General features: G+C 42.7%; 2 protein-coding genes across 6 annotated transcripts in view; one reads left to right on the top strand and one right to left on the bottom strand.

The window, feature by feature from the left end:
* The window catches only part of LOC145901690 (focal adhesion kinase 1-like), a 69,456-nt gene that overhangs the window by 19,429 nt on the left and 28,449 nt on the right, over nucleotides 1-21,578 (top strand). For all 5 annotated transcript variants that reach the window (XM_082989454.1, XM_082989453.1, XM_082989452.1 and 2 more), the window contains 15 exons: nucleotides 1,993-2,083; nucleotides 3,947-4,052; nucleotides 5,370-5,542; nucleotides 5,964-6,051; nucleotides 6,529-6,671; nucleotides 7,037-7,232; nucleotides 7,746-7,850; nucleotides 8,748-8,828; nucleotides 9,454-9,564; nucleotides 9,914-10,049; nucleotides 19,233-19,277; nucleotides 19,622-19,712; nucleotides 20,036-20,133; nucleotides 20,566-20,666; nucleotides 21,018-21,133. In XM_082989454.1, the coding sequence (XP_082845580.1) occupies nucleotides 1,993-2,083; nucleotides 3,947-4,052; nucleotides 5,370-5,542; nucleotides 5,964-6,051; nucleotides 6,529-6,671; nucleotides 7,037-7,232; nucleotides 7,746-7,850; nucleotides 8,748-8,828; nucleotides 9,454-9,564; nucleotides 9,914-10,049; nucleotides 19,233-19,277; nucleotides 19,622-19,712; nucleotides 20,036-20,133; nucleotides 20,566-20,666; nucleotides 21,018-21,133 (1,681 nt within the window). The remainder of the gene's footprint in view (nucleotides 1-1,992; nucleotides 2,084-3,946; nucleotides 4,053-5,369; nucleotides 5,543-5,963; nucleotides 6,052-6,528; nucleotides 6,672-7,036; nucleotides 7,233-7,745; nucleotides 7,851-8,747; nucleotides 8,829-9,453; nucleotides 9,565-9,913; nucleotides 10,050-19,232; nucleotides 19,278-19,621; nucleotides 19,713-20,035; nucleotides 20,134-20,565; nucleotides 20,667-21,017; nucleotides 21,134-21,578) is intronic.
* On the bottom strand, nucleotides 10,519-16,037 carry LOC145901554 (uncharacterized). Its single transcript, XM_082989281.1, has 10 exons — nucleotides 15,974-16,037; nucleotides 14,673-14,913; nucleotides 14,122-14,250; nucleotides 13,578-13,687; nucleotides 12,084-12,243; nucleotides 11,912-12,011; nucleotides 11,687-11,848; nucleotides 11,418-11,591; nucleotides 11,078-11,300; nucleotides 10,519-10,964 (listed from the first exon to the last, which is right to left on the bottom strand). The coding sequence occupies exons 1-10, from the start codon at nucleotides 16,035-16,037 to the stop codon at nucleotides 10,519-10,521; spliced, it is 1,809 nt and encodes a 602-aa protein (XP_082845407.1).

Genomic DNA, 21,578 nt, shown 5'->3' with positions numbered 1-21,578 from the left:
TCACCCGATGTACAGCCGTCGTTAGATAACCAGATTAGCCGGCGGTCTTTGGGAACAAAGCCAGTGTATAACAGTGTCACAAAGAGGCAGGGTTAAGCAAGCCACTGGCGAAGAGCAGGCAAGCACAATGAGCAAGTACGGTACCATGTTGATGGAAAAGACTTCCACGCTTCTGAGATCTCGTAACAGATCTTTGGAAGGTCGCATTTCTCCGGAACCTGTCTACGCGAAAGTCAACAAGAAAAAGAAACTGTCGAGAAGCGTAAGCGACTCGCCCCAACGAATCTGCCCTGAAATCGACTTGACGCTTATAGATTTGGACCCTTTCCCCCCCGTTCCCCCCGCCTCCTTCGAGGTGCCGCAAGTTCCAACCGACGAAGTCCTCACATTGGAGACCTACGATTCTGCCGAGGAACTTGAGGATATTAACGATGTCTACTCCACAATTGGTATAAACAGTTAAAAGTTGCTGATAGCTGAAGCTACGATTGGGCGGGGGGTTAGCTTGTCAGCTGTGTGCCCTTAACTCCCTGTGTATCGCGGCATGTCAGTTTATTTCGAAAGGCAGTTTAAAGGGATTGTTTACGCCAAGACTGTGTCTAGCCATGGTTGGCTAAAGAGTTTAGCGGATAGTTTGTTGTGTTTACAATTAATAGGTTAGGAAAGTCTTGTATGACATTTCAGCTGAATCTGGTTTAGTTTTAGTGTTGGCGTCAGAAAAGTCCATTTAGTTCCCAATGTTTTTCACTAGTGTGTAATTTCCTCAAATTCGCTGGCTATTAATTATGACCTGGTTTTATGGTTAATTTTAATTTGGTTCCTCCAGTTCTTCTTGGACATTTTACTGTAGCATGTAGATTTCCTCCAATTGTAAAAAACAGCTTTGTGAGGAATTCGGTAACACATCTGTTTAAAAATCAGTATTTTACCGATAAAATGTCAAAATCCCTATAGTAGTTTGCCTAATATTATACCAACAATTCCATGGTGGAAATTGGACTCCAGCCTATTGTATCTAGCTTCAAAATCAGTTTTGTGTCATCGGCTTGCAGGAATACCATAGGAAGCAGTCACATTAATACTGACAGCTCTATAAGGTTGATTGCGAATTTCTAAACGGCCTACTTCAAGCAATGTAGCACGATGCTTAACCAGGACACAAATGTGTGCTCGTGACTGCCTTGCTTAATTTAGGCAAGCCGATGTTGCCTGTACAAAAATTACTCATCCTGTAGAGTTATTGTGTTGTTAGTAATCTCTGTAGTTAAAAAAAAGCGTACACAGTAATTGGACGACATGACCAATCTCTCTGTTTTTGTCGCAAAACTTTTTCTGGTAACATCCGCCAGTTTCAATGCGATTGTTATGATAAAAATTCGCAGGGCTTAGCCATATATGGCGAGCATTACAGGCTCGTTGATAATGATCACATTGCGCGTGTTGCAGTTTTTGGGTGGGCAGGCATGGCTGATATCTGCCCACTGTTTTGGCTTTGACGGTTCCTCATGAGAGGCGGTTTGCTATTTCAATTGCATTTGATACATCTCCTTCTGTTTCTTGGGTGATGCTTTTCGCCATTTTGTGGGTCCATGAATCGGTTACCATTCAATTGGTACTTTTGTTAAATTTTACTTTTTACCAATTAATAAGAGTGTGTGTTATAAAATCTTCAGATAGCTTAATGGCCGACAAAGACTTAGAAACAGATATAACCTTGTTGAACAAACGACTTTGGATTTATTTCATAAAGCAAGTTTAAAACTAGATATTTTAATAACCAATTCCCTCGTTATTTGAAAACTATGGTATTGAATTTGCTTTGTAAAGTATATGGTCATTTTAGCCTCGCATAACTATAGTAAAAAAGCCTAAAAGATATTGACCTTCTATGACTGGGAAAGTACACCACAATATAGAAAGTGGTTGCCTCAACCTTACGTTATTTCTCGATCATGTCATGGTAAACCTATTAATCATGTATTTTAACTGCAGGTTTCCAGGAAGACTCGGACAACTGGAGTGTCAGCAAAACGGATACCAGGATGCCTCTTCCACAACCCCCACTACCGTCACGAAATCCCAAGTATGTCTGACCATAGCCTTTCTCAACTTTTTTATCTATCGAGGCTCTGATTAATTACATTTCTTGGCGAATTTACTGCCTGCAAATATCATCCCGTACTTTCCAGCTAAAGCGATTATGTCGCAACCGGAATGCCCCTTGACCAACCCCGGTTGCGTCGCGAAACCCCAAGTATGTCACGTCGAGGGCGCACATTCGTGTCTTGTTGTAGTACAACATATATAACTCCCATGCGTAGAAATTGTACCAAAATTCTATATATACGCGCTTTGTTTTGAGAGTTTAACGTAGGTTAACCATACAATTTAGGCTTGAAAGAGAAGTCTTGTCAGTAGTATATCTAAAATAGTTGCTTTTTTGTATTTGGCAAGCATTGTTTTGGTAACAGTTGTAAAGAGTGCGTTTTACATGTTGACGTCTTACTTGTAAAGCACATTTATTGTGTGTAAATTGTTGCATATGCGCATTTCGCGTATGCTATAGCACTATAGCCCTAATGCGCTATGGCATAAATTACACACCTGTCGTTAAGGTTTGAAGTAATGTGTAAAATTGCTTCTGCTTTTCGATCTATATATCACAATACGTGGAAGCACTGCATTCACCTTCCATGTATTGTGTTGCATAATCAGCAACGTATTCATTGTATGGTTGTGTTTCGGTCGTTAATCATATCGACACCAGCTGTTGACGTAGATGGACCACTTGTTGTATTATGTGATAACGGTCATCGGGTGGTGCGGTGATTAGAAACTGTCTATATGATAATGACGCACTTTGTCACGAAATCATAGACAGTTCAGACCGGTAGACGTATAGAAAACATGCATATAGGTTTACTTGTCCCGACATTGCAGGGATTTGCATGCGAATCTCGTGGGTAAACCGCAGTCACCCTATTCGTTTTGCATACCTAACACTAAACAAAAATGCCGTGCATGAACACCATTCACCGCAGTGTGTGTTTATAGCTGGTTGCTTGCAAATATAGATATTCATTATTTTCCTCAATTAGAAATAACATCAGGCCATTGGTTATATATGCGTCCCATTAGGCATCGCTGAATTAACCAGTCCTTTTTTGATGGCCCATATGCATTATTTTAGTCACCGCAAGTGGCTTTTAATGTACACTTTATGCCCAAACCGCAACGTTCCGAGCTTAATAAAATATACATAAGCACGTAAGCGTTTTGAGTGATGTAATCATCGTCTAATGTCGCTTTTGCTATTTATACCCTGGTATTGAACGGAAAATTTGATCGTTCGTCTCATCATAACTTTGGTGTGGATGGTGCTATGACGTTATTTCAAGTTACGTGGCTGCATGATCGATATGTGAGCTCGTTAGTTAAAACTTATGGTTTTAGAAATATTGATTTCTGTAATCCAGTTGTTCTTTAAACTTTTTCTCTTGCAACGCACTTGTAAAGATTTTTAGACCACCAACTTAACGACGTTCCAAGCATAAATCGACCAGAACGATTTGTTTTTGTCTCAAGTACGCCCTGAAACTCGGAAGCGGCCTTAACTTTTGACAACCACTGCTGCAAACCGTCACGCTGTGATAAGGATGGTGTGGTTAAATTACCATAATGATTGCAATACTTCCTTACGCTCCCGAAACCTAGTGATTTGCGTCAGTCACTTCCCCGAGTGGTTATAAGCCTAATAAAACTGCGTCTGCTTAACCACATGCATACCAGTCGTCAGTGCCACTTTTAACTGTAAAAACAAATGATTGAGGACTTAACTGCAAAACAATTTGTCTTGTGGGTGGGAAGATATGTAGAGAAGTAATGACCGCCCTGAAACTTTAGTCATTTATCTTTTTATTATTACCTCTCATATGTTTTGTCGTAGACCCTTGGTTAATCAGCTGGCTACACTTGAGAAGAGCATCATCACCGTACATCAGCTTAACGATGCGCTGAGCACCGTCAAATACACAGACCCCATCGATGTTCGGGTAAGTTATCGGCTTGAAAGCGACTTGCAGCCTTCTCTTAACGAGTTGGGAAGTATAATGTATTTAATTTGTAGGACGTGACAAATTTATTCAATTTTTGTTATTAAGTATGTAGCAAAAAGAGCGCGTCTCCTTCCATCTTTATTGAGGTAAAAATGTGGGTGAAGAACATTTGCCAGAATTATCCTAAATTTTTGAAATTCGGTTCCGACACTTTACACCAAAACACACTACGCTCGCTAAATTACGACCCTCTGCTGCAACGACATTTTTGAGTCCTCAAATGGTCGTCTAACTTTTGCGACGCCTCTGGTGTCCTATTCACGGAATAATGGGAATTTAGGATTGGAAACTGTGGTTGGAAGTAGATTAGACGTACGTCATTGACAATATCGATCTGCGCCTCTCAGTGCCGCAATTTTCGTGCCAGGGGATTAAGGCTGTGACGTGATTGTTGGGACATCCGGTCAAAACCGCCTCCCTAGAGTGGCGACCTTACCAAAAACAGACCAAATTTGCTTGTCAACACGCCGCTTTGGGCTGCTTTGCCAAGATTGAAGTATCTATGCAACGATACGTCGTCTTGCGACAGGGTTTACAATGACTATTCGACTACATTTGCCTACTGTGGTTGTGTTATTCAAATTTTCGTGTAATGGTGCCAAAGAGATTGCGTTAATACACAAATATACGTTAAACCGCAATCTATACCTGTACTAATCAGCTTAATACAGCGGTAATCAATCACGACGAGCCACCTGTTGTGCGAATAAATCACACCAAGGCTATTTTTAGTTAAATTATGATTGGGCGTGTTGGGTACTCAGCCAGGAAGAACACTGTTGCCTTCTCGTAATACGGACAGTTAGCGGGCGAGTGTACTTGCGCATTTACAATATGTTATTGAAATCCAACTGGCCGCTGCTATAGTCTATGCTGTTAACCACAGCTCACACAAAACAGTAATTACGGGACTTCGGACTATACTTTTATGCACACACACACATGCACACATATATGTATATATATATATTTACATACATTTTCCGTACTCACTTTCGTCAGCATCGCTTATTCAAAACGTAAGTCTTTGTCGGCCAAAAATCTGACCACAGATCCCGCTTTCTCAAAATTTTATCTTTCGGCGCTGTGATTAATTGCATTTTTTGGCAACTTTAACCCCATACTCCCCAGCTAAAGCGATTATATAATCAAATCAAAGTAATGCTGCGAGATATCCCTTATCACCCCCTGAACTGTACGAAATAAACCCCAGTCCGTATCTCAAATGTATTAACCTTCCCGCATTATTTACAGGGTATCGTTCAAGCCGTGACCCGCCGCATTCATCCGGAGGGACTTTTCTACGCAAACTGCTTCGGTCTCCGTTTACGTCACGTTCCCACTGGCGACGTGTTCTGGCTGCACCCAAACCTCACTATGCAGGAGGTGAAGGAACGTTACAGCCGACTGGAACCAACTGAATGCAGGTGATCTGTGCAAGCTAATTTGCCTATTTGCAGACGAGCCTGCGGTTTTTAAAGGAGTCAACTTGGGTTTAAACTGAAATAATTGGAGATATTTATGCTGAAAATGACAACAAATTGTGTTCAATGTGTCAGTTACAAATTATGTTAAAAATATGCAAATAACAAATATATGCAAATAACAAATATATATAAGTAACTAAACTTTGTAAAAACAACTGCTTAGGACTTTCAAACTTCTTCCTTTCCGCGCTATTGTTCTTCCTAAATTTTTTGTGTTTGACGCCTGGCAATTATACGCAACTTCTTAGACTACACCCACTTCAGTTTCTACAGATTATGACGCAATTAGTGATAAGATTTATCTACACCCTGTAAGTTAGTGTGCTTGGGTTACTTCGTATAAGCTTACTCGTTTCTGCAGATACGAACTTCGGGTTCGTTACTTACCGAAAAATCCACAAGACATGCACGATCGCGACAAGAGCTCTTTCTACTATTACTACACACAGGTAAGCCTAAATTAACCCTGCCTATATACATGTAACCATGGTTTCAGTGTTGATTGTGACATATTAAGGTTACTAAAGGTCATTTTGGCCAAGTGCAGTAAATACAGACGTTTTCCCCATAAGGGTTAGAAAGTCAGCGTTTTCATAACATCGCATGACACTGTTTTCATGCAAAAATATAATGCTATTGATAGAGACAAGCTTTAAATGTAATGGCTCGGTTTCAATAGCTATGACGTTAAGTCCCGACGAGTGGTGATTACTGGTTTATGACCAAAAGAATTAAACGTTTGTGTCTTTAAAGAAACCAAATTGCAAGAATTGCAACCCGCATTTCCCGAACTTTAACCAGAAGAGTTTAAAATGTATCTAATCCTTGGCACGGCTCGAATTTTCAATCTACGCTTAGTTCCATCATTTGCAGCTTTGTAGTACCCGTTTAACGCATGGCAATCTGAAAATCGGTTGAATTTTCAGGTGTACTGCGACTACCTTGAAGTGATAGCTGAAAAGATTGAACACGAAACTGCCATAAAGCTGGGTTGCCTCGAGATCCGGCGCTCCTTCAAGGACATGCCTTCAAACGTGTTTGAGAAGAAGTCCAACTACGAACTGCTCGAGTAATTGAAATTAAGATATTTTAAACAAACGTCATTGCATCACCGGACATTTTTTTTCTAAAATTAAAAATTGTTCTATTGTATATACGTTTTATATATATATATATATATATACTTCTATTTTCTACTTTATGCGTCGTTTATGCATGCAAAGAAAATGTAATTTTCATTAAAATGGTTTATATAATTGTAACCACAGTTTACAAACCGTTGCAAAAATATTGAATATACTCCATCTGTACCTTTTCGCTTGGTCGAATAAACTACATTTGCCTGACACAAGCGAATTACACGTTTTTCCACCTGTCGACCAAGTTTCTGCCACGTGTAACCAAGCATGAAATTTATTCCGCTTTTCTTTCCAGGCGGGATGTCGGATTGCGCAAATTCTTCCCCAACTCAGTGGTGGATACGACGCGGGCTCGCGATCTTCGCAAGGCAATTTCAAGGGAATTCCGGAACATCGCCAATTTCACCGAACAACAATGCGTGTTCCGATTCTTTGACATCCTCCGCAAGATTACCCGCTTCGATCAAGAGATGTTCGGGTGTTCGCTGGGCGTAAGTGTTTACCGGTCGGGGTTTCACGTGTGTCAGTGGGCGGTGGAGGGTTTCGGTTTCGTGTGTGTTGATACGGGGCGTTCGATTTTATGTTTTGTGCTCGAAACTTTGTTAAACGGGACTTTAGAACCTAATATTCCAGTTACCGAGGAAGGAACGATGATTGCGCCATTTTTGTACTCGCAAAGTTTTGTCAATGTGTAGTCGGACGGCTATTTTACCTACATTTTTCAATCCCTTTTTAGCTGCACTACATAAGCATATTGTATCATGCCCAATTTTCCTGCATAATCTCTATGTCCGTATCCACGTACGGGTGGTTGCAGCCGCCGGATCAAATAACAATAGCAGCCAACAAAATAACAAATGTGTTTATTTCTCCTTCGTAACACCTGTGTTGCTTCTTCAAGCAAATTACACTTGCGTCATGTATATAGTTCCATGAGATACAGTAGAACTATCTCTGCGTACAATTTCCACTATGTGTCATAAAGGCTGTTGTTTCCGTCACAGACGGGTTGGAGTGTGGCGGTGGAGCTGGTGATTGGACCGGAGGACGGCATAAGTTATTGGACGGACAAAGGCGCTACCCCCACTGTGTTAGCTGAATTTCACCAGGTGAAGAGACTGCACCCAAGCTACATAAAAAAACACGTACCAGGCGTGCTAGCTTGCAGTGCATCACGATTTATCAAAATTTACCGCGGAATTATGCGTGCGATTCGCCCGGTAAATGTCACACCTCACAATTTGCTTGCTGGGCCCGTAAACAATAGGTTGCCGCCCGATTTCAACCTGCTGGCACGACGCGTGACGTCAGGTGTTAGCTGCGGAACACGACAGGATGCGATGACGTAACTGCTCGTGGGCTAACTGCTAAATCCGCCAGCACATGCAAGGCTAGTGCTGCTGTCAGGCCTATGGAGGCTGCAATTTAATCCTGTAAATTGGCTCATGACGATTCTTTGTATTGCCTTTGTTAAGTCGGGTAATGGTAAAACGTGTTCGTTAACTAGTTATAGCAATAGGTGTTTTGCACTTTAATGTTAACAAAAGAGATATGTGAATCTTGAATACCCGCTATGAACGCGATTTAACCGGAAACCTTTAGTTTATTTGTTTTGCCTTCTTATCTGCAAACTTTACTGTTTCAATGATAACAAAATTATAAAATTTGTCCAAACATCAAATAATGTCTTAATCCTAACACCATAGGTTTCTGTAAAAATTGTCACCCCAAAATGTTGTTGTGTGTCTGGCACCACGCCATTCACCAAGAAACCTCCTAAGACAAAACTCCCGCACAGCTCCTGTATTTCATATTCACATCGCAACGAAACGTAAACATATATGCGCCCTGAAACGTCACGTTGTCAACGCCGGATAAAAATATGAACCCTTCTGTCACAGTTCTGCTACCTCTTATTGCTTTGTTTTGTGTTGACAAAAATGCAGCAGCGGGCTTTTAGTTCGCGAATGTTCGATAGATAATTTATAGCTGGCGTGCATGTGCAGGTGATGTCCATCCAAACAGATTCGTCAAGCGACCCCACTAAGAAAGGAACGCTGTTGCTTAAAATACAGGGAGCCAACGATGTGAGTACGGATATGTGTAACTTTGACTAAAAATATAGTCGTGGGTTTAAGACAAACACTTACATAGTTTGTATTAAGTTATATATATACCATGAATTTTCGGATACTCCTTTGTTAATCATCGCTAGAATAGCTGATTATTGTACGAAGGACGTTTTCTACATACATTTACATGAAATATTTTCCGAGGTTTACCATGTATGGTTAACCACGTCACAACGTGTTAACGTTTTTGTTTTGCATTGAATTCAAACAGCAATTTACCATATTTGGTCTTTACGTTTGTCGCGGAGGTGGGCACCACAAACAGGAAGTGTTGAACTATTGCTTATTGTACTTAATCGCTGGCGGTTTGTTGTGGAAGTGATGAAACCTTTAACCTATCTTGAGCGTTACGACCCTGTGATGCCCCATAGGTCCGCTTAGTATCTGATCCACTTTTTACTCGAGATATTTAAACGTGTATGAGCGAATTCAGCCACTTACTATTTCCGCTCACCCCGCAGTTTGTTGTCAAAATTACGTTTTGTTGTGTTTTACAACACTCATTTATGAGCTTCGCTAGTTATTCGGGCAAGTTTTTTTTAAGTGTAAGAGGCTATTTTAAACCTCTTGTTCATTTCAGCCACTAACCATCACCGCACCATCCCTGGCGATTGCGGAAAATATCGCTGACCTGATAGACGGATATTGCCGTATCGTCAACAACACTGAACACAGTCTCATTGTATTGCCGGTCAGTTTTTTTTTTAAAACATTCAAGGTTCTTTAACATGGCAATTTCAACGTGTAACGCGACATGATTGGGAATATATTCCTTACCGTGGAAACGAAGGAAAGCGAGTATTCCGTTGCAATTACGATGTTTTGGGTCAATGTAATACTCTTCTCTTCCCGTTCATATGATTTTCCTCACTTAACGCTACGTAGTTAAGCAAAGTCTTAAAGGGCTCAATCTATTCTATATAAAGCAGTTTAAATTCGTTTCCATACGGCTGCTCGTTTTCAAGTGTCCCAAATAGGTTCTCTCTATTTTATAATTTTTTCGAAAATACCTCTGTAATTATACTCTTCACCTGATGCAGCTCAACAAGCGAGAACTTCCTCCTCCTCCTGAAAACGACAGTGGGAGCGGAGGAGGTGCTACGGTGGAGGCGAGTCCGATGAGGAGTCTCTCCCGCAGGGATGCCAGTATGGCCAGGAGAGATGGACTCATGTCGGGTAACTTATTTTTGAGCTTCGTTTTGGTTCGAGCCACTGAAAATGAACGCAATCTGTGGTGTTGCTTGTATCGATTGTTAATTTTAAATCGATGGCTGTGCTGATAATTAAATATTTGCAGTAAATTGCATTCACTTTTGGTTGCTACAGATTCATTTATACAACCGAAAATGAACACAATTTACGCAATGTTTTATCATGACGTCCATTAGTTTTTAAATTAGTCAGTACAAGCAATGCGTTCATTTTCGGTTGCTACCGTTAATACAGTTGAATATTTTGATGAACTAGTTAGTTGGTGCTGGCCTGACCTTCGTGCGAGGTTAGCGATGGGGATAAAGTAATATCAGATAAAATGTTGCTTCAAAGAAAAACGTGGAAAACATAGATTGTATTGAAGACACTCGTGATTACATGAAAGAAGACAAGCAAATACAGTAACCACAATATTTGTTGTATTGATTCCGTGTTACAAACGAAATCCTTTCACTTCGGGCTCGTGTTCGTATGGCTGTGGGAGTTCGGATTGAGAAAAGGCAGGATTGTTTTTACCAAGTTTGTCTGTGTTTGTTTCGGATTTGTCCTGCCTCTCTCGTATGATACTTTCCCCTTTTTCTTTATTTTGCTCATCCCCTTTTTCTCTTTTCTCTCGTTTACCAGTTCCTTTTTGTCCTTTCTCTTGCGTCCATTCAAGTTCAGATGAATCGGTTTCATGCGGCGAGCTTTGGATTTTTCGATCTCTGCCCTTTTTCAAGTCGCTGTGACCACGCCTCCTCTTAATGATGCACGCGATGGCTGTTACCACGGCAACAATCACGAGGAACACGGCTCCTGCGCATGCGCCGATGATTATAACGGTGATGTCAGTAATCTTGGGCGCTTGCACCACTAAGTCTATCGAACCGAACGCCGAACCTGAATAAATATAGATTATTAGTATGTTGTGAATCACACGGCGACTGTCATGTCGAAACACTCTTGTGATGTAATAATAACCGGATGATTATTTCATCATATCAGCGCATCACCTTGGTTGTTCCGAGCGATACATCTCCATTGTCCTCCGTCCTCTACAGTTAGTTTTTCGATCACCAGCTTCGCCCTCGTATCCTCGCGAGAAAGCTTGAATCGTTTCCCTGTTACGTTTTCGGCGTCGAACCAAACCCCGCCTTCCAAATGCTGCCACAAGATGGCAGGCTTGGGCACTCCGGTAACGTCGCAAACGAGGTCTACTTTCCCATCGACTTGCCTCTATAGAACACAGCGACAACTTAATGTGTATGAGTGAACGTTGCAGGGTTCACTGTTGGCTCAACATAACCAGTCCACATTTTGTCGTATAGCTGTTTGTATTACATGAGGTTTTACCTCGAATTTAACCTTCTTGGGAATCGCTTGCGGCTTCACTCCGTCAGTGACGAACAAAAGAGTCTTCATGGTTGTATCACTGCCGCCTCGGCCACTTCTCTGGGCGTGACAGACGTACGTTCCCATGTCGGTCTTCGCCAGTTTCGACACCACCAGTGTCCCATTGGGAAAAGCCTGAACATAAGCAGTTGTTGTTTGCATCTCGACGCATGTCCAAGGTTTTAGACGCCCTATGCTATGTATACAATCGTATTACAAATTTAAAGTACTTCGATTCTCCCTGTCTTGAACGGGAAGACGAATCCCGCAGTCTTGGTCTGCCAAACCACGAGAGGCGCCGGTGAGCCCGTGACGTTGCAATGCAACATCGCCCGCTCGTTGGTGATGTACACATTTTCGGGGAAAGCCCCGTCATTGCGAATGTGTTCAATCTGGTACAGAAAAATAATCACTTCAAATACTCGTGTTCTGTACTTGCGATTTTCAATATTTACCGATAAGATTTTAGGCGAAGTGCAGTTATTTGCTTGCGGGCACCAGCTAGCGTTCGATTTGTCGTTGATCGCTCGTCCGCTGGAGGTAGACTTAAACCACCTTTGCATATAATGACGTCATCAGTTGCCGGGTGGTTGTTTACAAGCGCTATAAATATTGTGTGTCGCCCACCTTTTCATCTCCTGGGTGTTGCAGTTGCAACGCAGCGGATTTTTCCACAGCGTGAGCGACTTGATCTGGTCGAGTTGAATAAAGCTTGCCCAGTATATGGAGGTGATGCTGTTGTCGGCCAGTGTGAGTTTCTCGAGTCGGTGCAAGTACGGTATGTCGCCTGCGCAGAAGGGGTTGGAGAAATAACGGCCGCAGTTATCACGGAAAACTACTAGAAACTAACTTGGTTTTGTTACAATCGCATCGTCCGCACACAAAAGGTTTTATTGGAATACACAGAGTATTACAAAGGTCCAATCAAAACACCCGAAAACCGACCCGCGGTTTTGTCCTTTGTTCACAATCATTTCAAAATACATGTGTCATAAAACAGCATGACTTTTGCACGCTAAAATCGTACAATCTAAATTTCAATTTGAATTTTTAGTAACTTTCACTGCCAAATGACCCTTCCACCCCCATAAACTTCCTCGTCTACCAAGATCTGTTTATTAATAAACATGCAAGTGACAGGAGCAGGTATTCACTTTGTTGCTCTTCCGTCCTTAGTGCGTCATCCACCCTTGTCTTCTGTCCACCTTAACGGCAGCCGCCAACCTACTCTAGTTACCCGACAAACCTCTGTTGTCCACTGGGCGCCCCGACAACCAGTCACCGCATGATCCCGGGCCCTCAATGCTAATGCTGCGAGCACAGGAGACGAAACTTGCGTGTGACGTCAGTGGTTCTTTACGCATTGTAAGGTGGTGCTGTTGTTATTCCAGAGACCCAGTTGTGCAGTTTTGTTGACGTGCGGTCATTTGAGAGGCAGACGGGCCGATAGGTTGCGAATACTTTTATTGTTTATTAGATGTCAGAACACGAGTTCGTGCCCGCAGTCGGGCCCTTGGAGCAGTTTTAAACGGAAACTGTACCGGGAAAAGTGTGATGGGTGACTATATGACTATGAGAGGGGGTAGTTTTTCCGAGATGCTCACAGAACTGGCGAGAATCGACCGCAAAATGTCGTCGACTATCAGAAAAGGTTCTTTGCCGAAGACTCCGCCGAGCCGCTATTCGACGGTCAAGAAAAACTTGCTAGATGATGAAGAGACTCATATTCAAGGTAACTTGCCTTAGAAGTAATTTATGCTAAGTTAACACGACTGCCGTATACTGTATGCTGTACGCACACGATGTGTTATCTGATGCAGTTTGTCTGGCATTAACATTTATGCGGTATATAGGTCTTTGGTGTGATTCATAACATGTGGTTCTATTCAAACTGGGGCATTTGACATCAGAAAACTTCGACTAAGCCGTATATGGCGGTCTGGGCAAGTGTATCTAATTGCGAAATGTTGTCCCTGCACCGTTGCCGTCCTATACGTGCCTATCTGGAGGCAACCCAGTCGGACGATTTTGAGAGGAAACTGAGCAATTTCACGGCGACTAAATGACTTTGTTCACACCGACGTATAGCGAGCCCGGCAGATTTATGTCTAATGCACTCACCAGGAAAAGTAGCCAAGTTATTGTGGTCCAAGTACAGGTTCTTGATTCTTGGCAGGTTTCTAAGGGTTCCTTCAGAGATGTGTGTGATTTGGTTGTACTCTAGGTGTAGACTGTGAGGAGATAGTTGGCATGCTCAGTTAACTGGTTCTTGGAAAACAAGCTCTGTAGGGCTGTGAGTGTCTATTTTTGCATTGTAGGAAATGGCGTTTAAGAAGACACGTCAACGGTCGTTAAATGCGTGAACAAATTGTGGTGGTAGTTACCAATACAAGTTAAACGGGTATTTCGTTGTTGTTTTAAGCCTCTGTTGTGATGTTATCGCTTGTTTTCGTTGAGCAGCGCTTATTTGGTCAAGATAGCCTGCCGAGTTATTTACATGACGCAATCCAAAATAGCCTCAAACATATACGACCATAACTTGTGACTAAACTTCATTTTGTAGATTAATAATGGAACAATTTATTTTATTTTTGTGTTGGTGTTACTTATGCCCTCCCGGGCCCATGCTTATTATACAGGGTACAAAATAAGGCATATAACTAACCTGTGTAGTTTAATAAGGCCTTCGAACGCGTCAGCATCCACGCTACGTATCATATTGTTGTTGAGAACCAACATCTCGAGATGTACCATGCCACGAAAATCGCCCCCGTATATTGCAGTGATGTTATTCCTGTATATATGTTGTGGTTATCATATGGTGGTAAAGGTATTTGATAAAACTGACCATTGTGTTGCATTTTTCGACTATGCTTTATATTCTTTGGAAGGATTGGAACGAAAATGTAAACACGACGCAGACTTTAATAGATTAACATGTGTAATTTCGACTCGTGGGGACATTTTTCCACGTTCATACACGTCACATATTTACCATGATGCGTTATTGCGGCCTTTGTGTTAGAACAACAGCTTAAAAGCAAAATTAAGGAAAAAGTACAGTTTCTCTCTGAAGAGAAAAAAAAAAAAATTAAAAAAAAATTTCGCGAGCTCCATTCAGGACAAATTACCTTACGAGATAAACAGCCATTGTATCATACGCATTTACATCCATGCCATGTAAAGTGTTTTGGGGTGCTGACATCTTTTACCTACCCATATAGCAGAACTCTTTTTACGTTTCGATCCGGCAAACCGATCGGTACAATGTTGTGTCCCATGTTGTGACAATAGGTTGCATCTCCGCAATACCTGCAGGGGCACGCGGTTACCGCCGCATCAGCAAACCCAATATCACGTTTCAAATCCGGTGCAATCGCCACCAACAGCCATACGGCGGACAGGGCACTGAAAATTACTGGTCGGCTTCTCAGCTCCATGCCTTTAAGTGAATGTTCTGTTTAGCAATGGATATATGTTGTATGGCTTTATAATGTTAAACATTTTGCCTTGAGTAAAGTAAAGTCTTTAATAAACAAATCTCTTCTGACAAAAGCTTTTGAGCTCTGAATTTATCGAATATTATGCCTGGTAGCGTCAGCAACGAATTGTAAAGTCTTCTACATCACTTCCGCTTATTTCAGGAAAACTGAGTAATGCTTGGAACAGTTTCGATATTATACTGTATTGTTTATGATAGAAATGGTGCGTCCACCCCCTATCTTCTAAATCTGGCGTCAAATTTATAAGGAAATCTATTTTCATGCATATTTTGGCGAAAACATCTCCAGACACATCCTGACTCAGTACTGTTTAAGTCATGTAGGTTCAGTACTGCCGAAATATTTCACTATAGCCCGGATGTAAGGACCGAAATGTTCCTAATTGTTCCCACCTGTTTTCCTAAAATATGTTGTTACCAGATACTCAACTTTGTACTGGAACTAAATACATGACGCTGGAATTTACGCCATGCTTAAGAAACTTACGTATGTCTACCGGTATAACTAGCCCCAAAGTGTAACTATTTTACCTGTGCCTCTTTCCAGCTTTAACCCCCAAACACCTATTTCAACTGAAAACTAACCTTACTCTGCCAAAGCACTTGAGATGCTTGATAGCCCAAGCCCTTGCACGTATGATTCACTTTAATCCAGTGTATGGCCACACAGAGCCAGATAGAATGCCCCCGGGCCATGCAGCGCTCGCAATCTGTCGTTTAACGTGTCGAGGGCATCCGCCCACCGAAGCTGTCCACCCTTCCACGTGTTCGACGTGCCTTTAACGACCTATAACTCGACCTAGTGTGCATCGTCTCATGCTGTACTTTACGGTAGTAACATAGAGGAAACCACAACTTTCTAACTTTTACGACCTCGCATCGGGTAAAGTGTCCATAGCGTTAATGGGCGATTTGTTCCATTGCGTTGAACCGCCGCAGCTCGTATTATGTTACTTAACGACCCGATTTAGAACCTTGAATGTTGTGAAAGTTCTCACCATGAATCTTACGTTACCTGAACGTGAGCCGTGCTTTAAATAGAAGTTGTTGTTAGTTGGAGTGGAGTGTTGGGTATACATGGTAGACTAATGATGCGGGTGATCAAATCATGTCTGCTTTATATGTGCCGCTAATAAACCCATGAAGTAGTAGGCTTCGAAAAACATTTGTAGTATGCGTTCATTACATTCTTCGAGTATTCTGTAGGATTTATGCGCTTGTCTTAAAAAAACATTATTTTGATACCAATATTGTTGATGACAGCCTGTAGACAAAATCGATTCAATTACTCGGATTATTGAACACCTTGCAACAAAAAGTCATCCCAAATCAGATTTTACTGAATGCGATAAGCACAACAACAGCTTTAAACTTATTTGACAGTCAAAAGGGCAAACGTTCAAGAATTTATAAAAGCGTCGTTTGGGACCACTTTTTACCCTTTTCTGTACGTTGATATTAGTCCCCCTAAATGGTTTTCCAACATGCTTGGTTCATTGCCCGATCTGTGTAGCCTTGTAAGGTCCATTGATGCCAATTGGTAGCCAGAGTTGGAACACGTCCGGATGTTTTGGGGTTATTCGCACTGCAAGGCACGCGACTAATCCTATTTCGTCTTCTTCCAATCCGTTTCCTTCCATTCAAAATCGTCTGCGAGATTCTTCAGTGTGTTCTAATCCCCACTGACGTACTCTCCGCGGGGTAGTTGTGTGGAGAGATTTTGGCTGTTGGAAGGCAGGACTTTGTCACGTTGGTTACCTATGCTTTGTGTCGTTTTATAGCAATTGGGTTCATTTCATAGACGCATAGTTGTAGTTACAAGTTTTTGGTATACTTGTTCTTCAGTTCTAGCTGCATAGTATATAAGTGTACGCATTGATAGAAGCAGCGAAACTCCTGGATTACGTAGCTTGCAATTAGAACCCATTGTAAGGCTAACGCTTAGAGCACCGAAATTCGAGAACTGATTGTTATGGAAACGGAAACGGCGCGACCGGCAACCCCCACTTACGCAAAGGTGAAGAAAAAATCCTCTTTCGGTTCCAAGTTTTTCCGTCGTCGATCCTGCAAATCTCTCGATGACTTGGCTGAAAACGAACAGGTTGACTCGAGTGGACCCGTCGAAAATGAAGCTTTCGCCAAAGACACAATCGATAATAATGACAATGAAGATATGTACATGGACCTCAGTTCAGCCGGGGCGTTTTGTACTCTTCCAAGACGCCGGTCCAGCGTGAAACAACATCTTTTGGCTGATCGTATTGGCTTGCCGCGACCTTGGAAATCAACCGATGACCTTGACGACGAAACCAACGTGTACATGAACTACAACGAGACCAATTCTAACAACAGCAGCGGCAGCAGTCGGTCGTCATTGAGTTCCTCCGACAGCCAATCAGAATCGGGCGAGACTCCGAAACGACCAATCAAAGCACTTTCAGTTTCCGATTCGTCTTCGTCGCTCGTGTCATTGCGTAGAAACGCCAGCGATCCGAACCTGGTGGCGGCACTGGACGAATCACGAGACGCAGACGACGAGGCCTCCATTTATACCAGCATGGGCGTGAACCTTTCCAACTACAGCCAGTATCCTGGGAGCCTTCTCCGTAAACGACCCAAGCAGCCTACATACAGCACCAGTAGCACCGGAAGCAGCAGCACGCTGCGCCACGGTATGACCGGAATACTCCCGAATCGATTGGATTCGCGAAAGTTCGACGGATCGATGAGTCTGGACCGCCGGTTTCTCACGAAAACGCCGTCTATGTTGTCCCAAACCACCACCCCCTCGCCTCCACCTCCACCTCCGCCGCCGTCGAGCGCCAAACCGACGTTGCGCGAATCCGCGCTTGATTCGACCCCCGAAGCAGAGAACATATACGTGGAGCTCGCTATCAGCGAAGTTGTGAGCAAGAAGATCGAAGGCAGCATGGTGCAGGGAGCCACCCCGACCTCTCGTCCACCGTTGGTCCACAGCAACGCTTCTTCATTCGAGGAAGGGGGCTCCCCGAGTCTTTTGTGTTGTTCCCCGACGCGAATAAGCTCTCCGTACAATTACTCCACTTTCGAAGACGAGAAAAGAACGCCCGAAGGCAGTGGCGGGGATCAAAGGCCGTCGAAACTTCGGAAAAAGCTCGGCAACTACGCATTCTGGAAACCGAGGTCTGGAACTCTTCCCAAGCGCCCTCTCGACAAACGCCTCAACTTGGACGTAAAAGCCAACATGGACCGAAGCAAACGACCGACTTCACCTCTGCCCGCTTTGCCTTCAACCAGCACTCTGTCTTCCTTAGACGGCGGTTCAGATTTAAGTTCAAGATCGAGTACTCTACGCAGCACGCCGACCACTCCGCCGGACTTTCTGGCTGCCGAAAGTCCAATTGCAACCGGCCCCATGAAAGCTACAGTCCGCTACAATCAACTCAATGTGTCCGCTCCGCCGAGACGCCAAAGTTCCGGTTCTCCATCGAAGACAGGTTCCCTCTCAGCCTCCGCCACTTTGCCAAGGCGCAACACGTCCGCATCCGACCTTCCTCCCCACTCTCCTGTACTCAAACGCACCCTTACAGGCGAGAGTTTCGCCTCTTACTGTAGCGTGTTTGGAAATGAAGGACAAACGAGTCCCGAACTGGTCAGAAAGACTTACTCCGATGGGAATACCGGAGGGGGTTCATTGACCACCGTACCTGGCAGCTCGGTGTCCGTGGTCGAGCCCTGGTACCAAGAAAAGTGCGACAAACACAACTATGCCATTCCGAACAGTCGCCCCATCAACTCGATTCGACACCTTCCGGTAAAAGTGTCTGCAGTTTACAAACGAAAACGCGAAGTCGATACACGGACCGAGGTGGAGAAATTGACTGAACTCAACCAGTTGCTGGACGACTTTGGTGGCCCCGACAAGGAAGGGCATTTGGACACACTTGAAAGAACATTAAGCTACAACCGCGCCCACAGCAGCAAAATAGGCCATGTTGTGCCTTCTACAGTCCCCACAGAGGTCGCAGTACCTACGCCGCCTCCGTTAAAGCCGGTACTGCGTAAGAATCTGCCCACGCCGAGGATTTCGGTCAGCAAAAGGCCACTCTTTACGCAGCGTGCGGAAGCGAAGGACACGGGCGGATCGGGCAGGAAGTTTAGGTCGAGTCGACGCGCGCGGGCCAGCACCAATTCGGACACTAGCAAGTCTCCAAAGAAACGTTTAAGCGACCCGAGGCCTCTGCCTCCAGTCACTGTTCACGACCCTCGTAACCGTATGTCTTTTCCTCTCGCAGATACTGATGACTACGCCGAGATTTCGGAAGATATGAACAGCAGAGGTATGTGTTTTTTATGCTGACTATCTGTGCATTGAAATGGCCGGTGCCGTGGCTTTGCATTTAGTTCAACGTAATTTGCAACCAATTCACATTTCTGATTATCGAGCAGTTTAGTTAAAACTCACTTTAATATCGGTTGAGACAACATTTGCTTGATTAAGATTCGAATACGAATACTTGTATTGGTTTTAAAGTAGTTTATGCCAGCGTTACATCAATATCTCTACCCAAAGTACACAATGAAAGAAATTGCCACGACGAGACAACGGTATACTGCGAATCAGGCAGACCTGGCAAATACTAAACTGTAAAATCTCGGTAAAAGATCTTGGATTTCATTACAGAAAACGATTATGAAATACCGCGTGATCATATTCAAGTTGTTACGACGATCGGTGAGGGTCAGTTCGGGGATGTACACAAAGGAATATACAGGTTTGTCCACAATCTCGATTTTCAGTTTTAATTCCGATCATTATTTTGTGCATTTTACAATTCTCCATGCAACCTCACTGGCGAAACGCGACCTCAATTGTACTAAAAACAAGTTGTTCCTAAGGCACACATCGGTTTGTTATCGTGTACAAAGCATACAAAGCAAACAAAAGTTTACAATTTCGCCCTAACTTTGACAACCATGACAACAAGTGTCGTCGAATGTCAGCTCCAAGCTCTATTCTAGCTTACCTCACTGTACTTTTTGTGAAGATTTTCTCCGAAGAATTACTTCCATATGTTGTATACTTTTCACTTTACAGCACTCGGGACCAACAGGACATGCCGGTTGCCATAAAAACGTGCAAATTCCACGGCCAAGACTCGCAAGGTGTCGCTGATAGACTCCTTGATGAAGCTCGTAAGTAGAAACAACATCATAATGTTGTTGTTGCAAGCAATTGATTTTGAGAAAAACTTTGTGCTCCTGGCGCTCACAATCACAGCCAAAATTGATTTTGTTGAAGTAACCATGGTCTTGCTTGATTAAGGCATTTGTCCACGCGATATCGTTCACCGTTTATTCGTACTAGATTGGTCTGGGACATCAAGGGATGACCTACACTTTCACGTCACTTTAAAATGTTCGAATTAAGTGTGCGCAAATGATGCAACTGCACTTATTCCGCTCAAAGACCTAAATAATCTTAGTCATAACAGTGTCAGCTTGTACCTATACCCCGGCCTATGACTAAATACTAACGATGTACAGATATTTGAAAGTCATCATCATGTCCTAACATTCGGGAAACTATAATTTACCTGTGGATTTAAATGTGACCCTTTACCGTAGGCACCATGCGACAATTCGACCATCCCCATATCGTCAAGCTGATTGGAGTTTGTACGGATCACCCTGTTTGGATGGTCATGGAGTTCTGTAAATATGGAGAGGTGATCTTTCTGTTTCTAACACATTCTATAATGCATGTACAGCTTTATGTAGCTTGTTTTGTTTCTGTTTTCTTGGCTAGATTGACGAACGAATGGTAATTTTACAGCTTTTGTAAATACTTGATCATATATAAATAAAAAGTGTCTATTTGTGGGTATTAAAATGTTCACTTAAGTTTCAGAAGATTGCGATCTTCGCATTTATAATAGTTTTGCCGTATTGTATTTTGTGAGCCCCCCAACCTCAAAAATGCAACCTAAAATCATACAACACTATTAAAAATACTTCCCTCATGTGTTCACTGTTCATCATCTTTTCATTGTCTTCTAATCTGACTTTATGCGTTTCAGATGCGTTCCTACCTCCAAACAAACAAACACAGTCTCGACATGACGATGCTTATCACATATACTTACCAACTTAGTCAAGCCCTGTGCTACCTTGAACGCCACAGATTCGTGCATAGGTGATTACGAATAAACTAGGGATGCACCGAAAGTTCGGTTTGCCGAATTTATTCGGCCGAAACTAAGGTTTTCGCAATTATTCGGTTTCGGCGGAATATTTCTGCAAAATTCGGCCGAAACCGAAACTTTTTTACTGCATAAAACGCTGATACGCAAAGTTTAGAAAAGGTTAGAATCCTTGTTTAAACTGTAGGATTGTGTTCGTTTCATTTGTTTATTTTCACAGAAATGATAAAAATCAAGTTATAGCAGTTGGAACAAGTCGAGGTTATTCTTTAAGCGCCAAAAAGGCTGTATGATAGGATTAGATCCAATCCAGTACATCATGTTTTGTTTAAATTTATTGCGTTGAAAGAGATGGATACCAAAATTAGTTTCGGTTTATTCGGCCGAATTAATTCGGCAACTTTTGCCGAATATTCGGTTTCGGCCGAATATAAAAAT

This window comes from Ascidia mentula, chromosome 5 (genome assembly GCF_947561715.1).
Source record: "Ascidia mentula chromosome 5, kaAscMent1.1, whole genome shotgun sequence".
NCBI lineage: Eukaryota > Metazoa > Chordata > Ascidiacea > Phlebobranchia > Ascidiidae > Ascidia > Ascidia mentula.
This window is presented reverse-complemented; position numbering and strand designations above follow the sequence as displayed.